This window comes from Wasmannia auropunctata, unplaced genomic scaffold, assembly GCF_000956235.1.
Source record: "Wasmannia auropunctata unplaced genomic scaffold, wasmannia.A_1.0 LD334297.1, whole genome shotgun sequence".
NCBI lineage: Eukaryota > Metazoa > Arthropoda > Insecta > Hymenoptera > Formicidae > Wasmannia > Wasmannia auropunctata.
In genome coordinates, this window is record NW_012028593.1 from 13,221 (window position 1) to 22,458 (window position 9,238).

At 27.0% G+C, this 9,238-nt stretch overlaps 1 protein-coding gene across 1 annotated transcript in view; it reads right to left on the reverse strand.

The window, feature by feature from the left end:
- Positions 1–8,491, reverse strand: part of LOC105458814 (protein aubergine-like) — a 10,882-nt gene extending 2,391 nt beyond the window's left edge. The window contains exons 1-8 of the mRNA XM_011704368.1: positions 8,468–8,491; positions 7,801–7,903; positions 6,459–6,602; positions 2,169–2,377; positions 1,884–2,069; positions 1,632–1,802; positions 628–907; positions 86–444 (exon numbers count right to left, since the gene is read on the reverse strand). Of these exons, the coding sequence (XP_011702670.1) occupies positions 86–444; positions 628–907; positions 1,632–1,802; positions 1,884–2,069; positions 2,169–2,377; positions 6,459–6,602; positions 7,801–7,903; positions 8,468–8,491 (1,476 nt within the window). The remainder of the gene's footprint in view (positions 1–85; positions 445–627; positions 908–1,631; positions 1,803–1,883; positions 2,070–2,168; positions 2,378–6,458; positions 6,603–7,800; positions 7,904–8,467) is intronic.
- Between the last annotated feature and the right edge of the window lie 747 nt (positions 8,492–9,238).

Below are 9,238 nucleotides of genomic sequence, written 5' to 3' on the forward strand. Positions count from 1 at the left end.
ATATATATATATATATGTGTATGTATATATATATGTATATATGTATAAAGTCGTAGCATTATTCAGTAAAGATCTGGTATAATACCTCCGCCAAATGCTTATCCCTTTCCGAAATCAAGAAAACCCATTCTTTCAATATTGGAGAAATTACACATGTCTTATTTATCATAATTTTTGTCCAATCGCCATCATCGGAAACGGCACACATATTTGTTTGTCCGCCGAAATATATTTTTTCTGCCTCTAACTGCCGCGCAGGAATGTCGAGCAACCTGTTATCTAGTTGCAAATTCCACTCGGAAAATTCTTGCTTGACAGCACGTTCATTGTGAAGTCTTTGATTAAAGTTCAATAACATCTTAATACGCATGTCAGGTTTAAGACGTGTTTTCTGAGCCAAACTTGCCATAAGTCTAAAATTTTCTCTCATGGAATCAGTTAAACCTGCAAATACAATAGTATCACAATAGAAATAACAAATAGGCAGAAAATACAACTTCACAAAATATGTAGTAATAAAGAAAACAAATTTCTTTACTATTAAATTCGAAGAGAATATATAAACAACAAATAATAAATTTTAAATTTAGCTGCAAAAGTTACCAATAAAACAATAGTATAACGCACCTGTCGCCCGACATAATTCGGGCACTAAATAAACACGATCCCCTTCTTCAGCTTGTCGATTTTTTGGCTTGGATCTCGTCACAAGCATTGGGTGTTTAGCATTCCTAATCCTGATTCCGTATTTCCTTTGGTAATAGTCTATATATGTTATTTTATCGCCATTTTTCAAAGGAAACGTGTCACTAGGAGTAGTTGAGAAATCTACGTCCTCAATGCGATATGTATTGTTGTTATAACCGGTAAGAACTACTGTACCAATCACAGTGTTACAAAAATTGTCCTACAGGCATACATTCATTTTTGTAATGTAACTCGAGAATTCATAAATTTTTGTAATATAAGGCCGGGAGCACATGAAATGCATAACCTGCACAAGCATAAGACCGCTGAACCAATGAGCATCCAGCATAAAATCACCATATTGATTTACATGAAATTCTCATTAATCCAGCGGTCTTATGTTATGCATTTCATGTGCTCCCGACCTAGTCCGAGAAAACTTAAGAACGTTATTACAAATAATTATAATAAAATTAAAAATAAAATAAAACAATATACATAATGTTTGAAAATTCGCCTGCTCTGCTTCTTGATTCGGGACTCAAAAAGCTATATAAACATAGATCCAGAAATGGAGTTGTTTCTGAACTATAGTCACATCTTTATGTTAAGAAATCGTAAATAATCGTTATAATAATCATAATAAATTATGATTATAATTAGGGCTATTAAAATTAAATAACAATTTTTTTAACATAAGAGTAACTATAACTAGGAAACAACTCGTTTCCGGACCTATGTCTTTATAGTTTTTTCTTCTTTTGGATCCTGAATTATTTCAAGAAATAGTGCGATCGAATTTAATTCAAGTATGGTTACAATAAGGAAACCGCAATAATGTAACATTGCCTTAAACCTTTCTTGAAAGAAAAGATAGAAGAGTTATGTTCACAGGAGAATTCTAGTAAAAGTTTAAGTCCTTTTTAAGAGAAAATATAACTTACTCTATATCTCTCAGGAGAACTTTGGTAATAATTATTCAGGATGTCTCCCAAGGTTTCCAATCGCATAACTTTATTTGTTATCTCGACACACATTAATATATCTCGCTCGTGTTGTCGAATAGATGATAAGTATCCCGGCCACAATTCCAATTTGTATTCCGGCAAGGACATCTATATTAACATGATGGAGAATTATTTTGTGAACACAGATGTTTTCCTTTGAACACAGCAATCTGTTACAAATGTACTTACTTTAGCGTCAGGATCGAAATAATTGCGACCGACCAATTTTAGTTTCAGATGTTCATAACATTTCCTCATAATTATGTTAAAGAACTGAATGTAATGAGCATCTCCTACCAGCAGATCACTCACGAGACGAACGGTAATTGTTATATGCTGCTCATCAGATTGCCGAGTTGAAGTAAATACCATTTGCTAAAAATATTACAATTATACTTAAATGCTTGAAAACATACATAAGCGACATCCACAAGAGATGTAGATTGTACCGTACAAAGCCGCGTATTTACTTACATCTTGTAATCGGTGACTTGTATACATCACGGTGCCATCAAAAATATATGCGCCAATACTCTTTTGATGTAATTTAAGTAAGCCTTTACGTACAATTGTACGATCTTCTTCGGGCGCAAAATCTACACGATACTGATAGAGAGCCCAATCAGTCGCCTTAAGCAATTTGAAGTAATTCACCTTTATCGTTTTATGAGTGCCAGATGTGCCTGAAAATATACAATATACAAAAATATAATTTTTAAGTAAACTAAAATAAAAATTATATATACAGAGTGTTAAGATGTAGATTATCTTAAAAACAAGTTCGGAAAAAAATGTTTCAGATAAAAATTGTATGGTTTGAAGGACAAATAGTAAAATTAATTTTTGGGAAAAAAACCTTTTTCAAGATCATATAAAGATCGTCATTTTTTAAAATAAAATTGTAAATTTTTTTTTTACATATAATTATTTTACATAAAAGTATTAAAATAAAATTTTTAAAAATCTTAATACTTTGCTAGATATTTAAAAAAATAGTTTACTATATTTTAAAAAATTATGCAGTTTGTAATATGGACGCGTTGCCGCGTTCTGTGTGCATCTAGCTTAAGTGCCGGATTTTGCAAAAAATGGCGCTGCAATATGTTAGATAAAGACAAATGTATACGTTTGAATAAGACAGAACGACATTATAAGAAATTGATTTAAAGATACTACTATTATCGATATTTTATTTGAAATTGAAAAGTCCGTTTTATTGTCGTGCTCAGCATTCCCTTATAATACCTTTTTTTAATATTCAAAATAATTAAAAAATAATCGATAAATCTTTAGGAAAACTTATACAATTCATATGATCTTGACCTTGATATGTTCATTCTTGAATAACTTAAAGGATTCATTCTTGAGTAACTTAGCCTTAACAACTACATAGGTGGCGGATTCTTATAGTTTTTTAAATATTTAAAGTTAAAGGTATAAATATTTAAAGATATAGGTAACTAAAACTAAAATAAAAAATTGTAAAATGTCTTAGAATATTCTCTTGTAACACACATATACTCAGAAGTAGTAAAAAATAAAGTTAACTTTGATAATTATTTAGTATAGAAGAGTCCCTTTCCCGTCAAACGTAAAGTATATACGTGGATGCAGTAGATTCCGTACCTGTTACTGCAAGAAGGGCAGGTCTACTCCGGAAAAACTAACTCAATTTATTACTTTCGGAAAGTTGAGAGACCCGTATAAAATGTCGTTTCGCATGAAATGTTGTAAATTCATACAAAGCGAGATTCCACATTTGGGTTTCTACGCAAAAATGAGATATTTGGGTTAGGTCAGTTTTTTCGGAACTCTTCGTAGAAAAGAGAAGCGGAATCCACTATTCTCACATAAATTTTGCAATGCAAAGCGAGGATTTACGACTTAGCATGATTCATTGTCACAAATTCTTCAATCTAAAATTCCACGACTTTTCCTTACTTTCCAAAATTTCATGATTTTTCCTAACTTTCAATAATATTAAAAAATTCTTTTGTATGTTCGTCTTGATTTGGAAACTATTTGGAAACCGTTAAATATTCTGTTGAGAGAGCAATTTAACATAGCAATGTAAATTACTAATACCGTCGTTAATATTGCTTGCATTTAATTGTTAAGTTGTTAGTATTCCTTTATCTTTATCTTCTAGATAGATATGCGAACAATTCTTTTCCTTTGCCTACAAGGAACATGTGTAAATATAGTTTCTTTTTGATAAAAAAGGAACTATATCCTGTTTATTGGAATCTCCGATTTGCTATTATACAAAGGTTTAGACTTAAAAAAAAATTACAAAAATATGAAGTTAATTTTAATTTTATTAATTTGTTCACAAGTGATACAAGAAACTTACAAGTTAAAAAAAGTGTTTAACTCGTAAAGGACACCTGGGTACGAATTTGCACCAAGCGTTTAAATAAAGTTTTACATCTTATGAAAAGAAAAAACAAAATGTGTTTCTCAATATAAAATTTTCTGACCAATCGATTGATAATATTAAATTTTTGAAAAAAGAACGTAATTGTTTTCAAAACTTCGTGTTAACAAAACCATTCAAAGAGACGTTTACGGGTTAAATAAATTTAAAATTCCAACAAAAAGTGGATAATGAAAATTCTACTTCTAAAAGATTAAAAATTCTAATGTTCTTAATAAAGCATTTTAAATCTTTAAAAAGAGAATTTATATTTGCTAACAAAACTGTATAAGTAGTGTAATATACTTATATTAAACTTCTTTAAAAAGCCAAGAATTTTAATTTTCCAGAAAATTTTGTAAAATTCCCTTACTTTTTCTTGATTTTCATGACCGTTTTCAATTTCCCTGATTTTTCCTTGATTTCCAGTTTTGTGGCAATCATGTGTTTAACTTTTTAAATATAATGAAATTTATTTTAATAACTTTTTAATGAATAATAAGCGACGGTTAAAACTTTTTAAATGTTACAAGTAACATTTCTCATTGGACTAACATTCAATTTGGCTCATGTAGCATTTTTTATTTAATATTAGCAATGTAGAAACACAAAAGAAAGAAATTATGTGCTGAGTAAACTAAAGTTATGGTGAATTGTATTTTTTCAGTAAAAATCTATAAATCGGCAAATCTATAAATCTTCATATAAATCGAGTAAACATCACCAAAAATCTCATTTTTTATTGAATATAAAATATTGCATAGAAATTTTATATCCAAATAATGAGCAAGTAAAACAAATCTTTTGTTTTTTTAAATTAAATTTTATTTTATTGTTAAGCAAAATTCATTTAGAATGTCAAACCAAGAAAAAAATCATCATTTTAAAAATCAAAATAAAGAAGAAAATGATGATTTTGCAGTTTCTTGGTTTGACAATCGAAATGAATTTTGCTTTGATGCTTATTCAATTTTGAAACCATTGCGCACTTTGCACTTAAAAACTATGTTTTATAAGATGTGCATAGTGTAATAAATATTTTTATTTTATCTCTTATCTTTTATATTAATTATCTTTACTTTGAAAGAAATTATGGTTTTCACTTCTGTGAACAATACTATTGATTAAATAGCCAAAAAATTGATTATATTATTATATAAGACTCTTTCATCTAAAAAAAATGAAACTATATCAAATTATCAAATAGGCAATACGTAATAGTTACCATAATATGTAGTTGATACATTACTATAAGGAATACATAGAAGTAAAATTTCTCAGAAAAATTCTAATATAACGTGCTATTTTTACAGTTGTCACAATAACCTTGTAGAAGACAGAAAATATACAATTTGAAAATAAAATTTGATTAAAAAATTAATAAAATATCTTTTTACTTATTTTATTTGGTATAAAATTTGTATGAAATACTTTAAATTCAATCAAAAATTAGATTTTTGGTGAGATTATGTAAAGATTTAGACTTTCCAATTTTTACTGAAAAAATACGATTCACCATAACTTTGGTTCACTCAGCATATAATTCTTTTTCTTGTGTTTTTACATTGCAAATACTAAATAAGAAACGCTACATAAGCCAAAATAAAGGCGGCGCAATGAGAAATGTTACTTGTTAGAGTTATGACCTTCACAACATATGTCATTAGAGATATTTCCCCTAAATAGGAGTTTTACCTCAGGTTTAATTTTAAATATCTCAGAAGCTATAAGAGTTCACTGTCTGATTGTTAAGATTAAATTCAAGAATAAACTCTCTAACATAAGTAACGTCAGTCATTCGAGTCTGTGTAAAATTTTTTAAAGATTTATTATTGATTTTTTCGAAAATGATTTTACCATTATGTTTCGCCCTTCAGACCCATAATTTTTGTTTGAAACATTTTTCCCAATAATGCTTATTTTCAAGATAATCATTTAAAGTAAAACACACTGTATATAAAATTCTTGTTTACATCATGCACGTGTGTTAATATTGGTATCAAGTGCAATGTTTCAGAAGTACGATTGTCGAGAAACTTATGGAGAATAAATGTAAAAGTAAAAATAAAAAGAATAAATATAAATAATTAAAATAACAATTTTTTTTTAAGAATTAAATGCACAAGAATTTAAAGAGATATATTAAACAGCTAAAATAAATTCAGTTTGCAGTTTACTAAATTAATAAATTAGATAATTTATTAAAGTGTTGCATCCCGTGCTGAGGTAGGCCTGTTCAAACGGGAATTTGGAATAAGCCGCATCGTGAATGTAGTGCCTTTATTATCTTTGTGCGGAAATGTAACGAGTGTTCGAGCAAGAGTTACAAGCGTAATATTATTGCTCACCTTTCTTATTCTGTATATGGCTTGGCTTTGAAATAAAGATATCTGCCGGCAAGATTCTTTTGCCCCGGGCAGCACCTCTTCCTGATGATACAACAGCCACAGCACCTGTAGATGAACCGGCACCAGCATCTCCACTGCCACCAGCTTACACAAAAAATATTCTTCATTTAACATCAAAAGAAAAATATGTTGAAATTATGCAAATCAAAAAATATGTCTATAACAGCACAAATTTCTAAAAAATTTCAATTACAAAAATATGTGTATGAAAGTCATAAATTATATCTAAAAAATTGTGTCATAAAGAGCATACACATACACTTATTTCATTTATACAGAATTAAGTTAATTTTTTTAAAATTAAATTAAGTTAATAGCTTATAAAATTAATTTAGTTACGTTAAAAGTTGCAGGAACAAAAACTTAGTTGAAGTTAGGATTAAATTAATTCAAGTTAAATTATTTTCAAAGCTTAATATTTTATTTATATTAAATTAGAATACCAGTCTTTTAAATTAAAAGCATTCTAAATCTAAGTCTAATAACAAAACGATTACAATTTAGATTAAATTTTAATATTTGATTTGTTTTAATATAAACAAAACTTTCCATGTTACTAACAATAAGGTTGCATTCGGGATTTCGGGAAGCGTACTATTGTTGCTATCAGCGTTATTGTCATTTTATTTATAATGCTGATAGCGCTCCTGGAATGCAAAATAAGGGTGTTTTATGCATAATGCACATGATGCGTTCATTTTTGTTCATCAAAGACAAAACAAATTTGTAAAACAAATATAAATTATACATTATGCGTTAAATGAAATATATCCTACGTTTGTCAATTTCTGTTCACTTTTCGGCATTGCAAGCGTCGCGTCCATTATGATCATTAAACTTTTTTTAGAGCTCTAATTTTTTAATGTTTAAAATTTTATAGAAAAATTATTAGTACTTAAAGATAAAACATGTTACCTTAAAAAAAATATTAATAAGTTAATGTATTTTAAAAGGAACTAGTTAAAGTTAATACTTATTTTAAATTAAGTAAGTTAAAAATTACTACTTTTTATAACTTTTAACTAATTGTTATCCAATCCTGCATTTATATAATATAAAAATGTATGTACCAACGTCTGTGTCAATGTACTAATCTTCATATTAAATAAAAAAAAGTAAAACTGAATAAAAATCTTATTTATAATTATTATGTATAATCTAATGTATAATTATCAATTTTACATCTGAAAAGAATTAAAGTATAGAAAAATTTTTTATTTGTAATAATGTCAAATATATCTATTGTGTACAACATTAAATATAAAAATAACAATAAAATTACCAGTAGGTTGAATTCCTAGTCTTTCTACGCCTCTGCCTATCTGTCCAATTGCTGCACTGTCACCTTTTTCACCAACACGTTGTATTACACCGCGTCCAGTACTCTGAGAGAAGATTAAAAAAAGAAATAATAATTATTGTAATTATGTTAAATAATAGTTTTGTTTCATATATCACATAGAAACGCATATAAAAAATTAAACACAATAACACCACTCTCAACAAATATAATCAAGTGTATAAGACATCAATATAATAATCAAGTGCAGTTCATGCTTATATATCACGTAGAATAAAAAAGTTTAATAGCAAACTTGTAAAATGCTAATACAAGCAATACTTTTGGATCTAAAGATTTAAGAGTGTAATAGGGATTCTAATATTTTGGCTGAATTGTAGTTCTTTTCTAAGATAAAAAAAAAAGATAGAGGAACATTTTTAAATATTTAGTCTATCATTCTGCAAATATATTTTTTTGCATAATATATTGATACACTTGCAATATACAATCAATTTTTTTAAAATGGAATCATACTTTTTTTTTAAGCACAAATCGATTTTCTTATCAGTTTGCATATAATAAAATTAAATTTAATCTTTCATGTACAAGAACGTCATCAAACTTTTTATTCTAATCAAAATATTAACTTGATATTAGTTAATGTTACAAAAACTGTGTTGGAAAATGTCATGATACATTTAAAATAAGGTATTTTTATAACATAAAATATGTAAAATCTGACAAAGTATTGACCTTCTGATTATCTTATTCTAATATTTTTATGCGCAAAATAATAAGAATAAAGGAAAGAAATTCCTAATTCAGAAATTTAAAAAAATATAAAATTTTGGCAATACATAAAAGATATCTTGATATATAATTTTTTTGCTGCCAGAATTTATCCTGGAGAAATAAAACCAACTCTTGGAAGTTGATCTACTTGGTTTTGTTTTATTTTTTTTTACAAAAATAGGAAATAAAGAATAAAAGACAATTTTATATAGAAAACTCATTTTTTATGAGATGTACTGATTAAAAAACTTCCATCGAGAATATATAAATTAAGAATTTATTGAACATATAATTTTTTCTATTTTTATTTTCTTATAATTCTTTAAACAATTAATAAGTTTTCTAATCGATAAATATATTAAAAGAAATTTTTTTTGTTACAAAATTTTGTTCCATTTTATTTTTTTTTTGGTAAATAATAAAAGAAAAATTTTTTAAATATCTTTGCAGCTTCAATTCATCCTAAAAAAATAAAATTAATAAGGGTTATAAAATAAAAAATAAATCAACTTCCAAAAGCAATCCATTTTCTATTTTAAATTGATTTTCAGGGCGAATTTGAGCAGTAAAAAAATAATTTATTACGTATCAGAATATTTTCTTTATACTGTTAAAGATTCATAATTGTTTGAATTAAAGAGTTGGG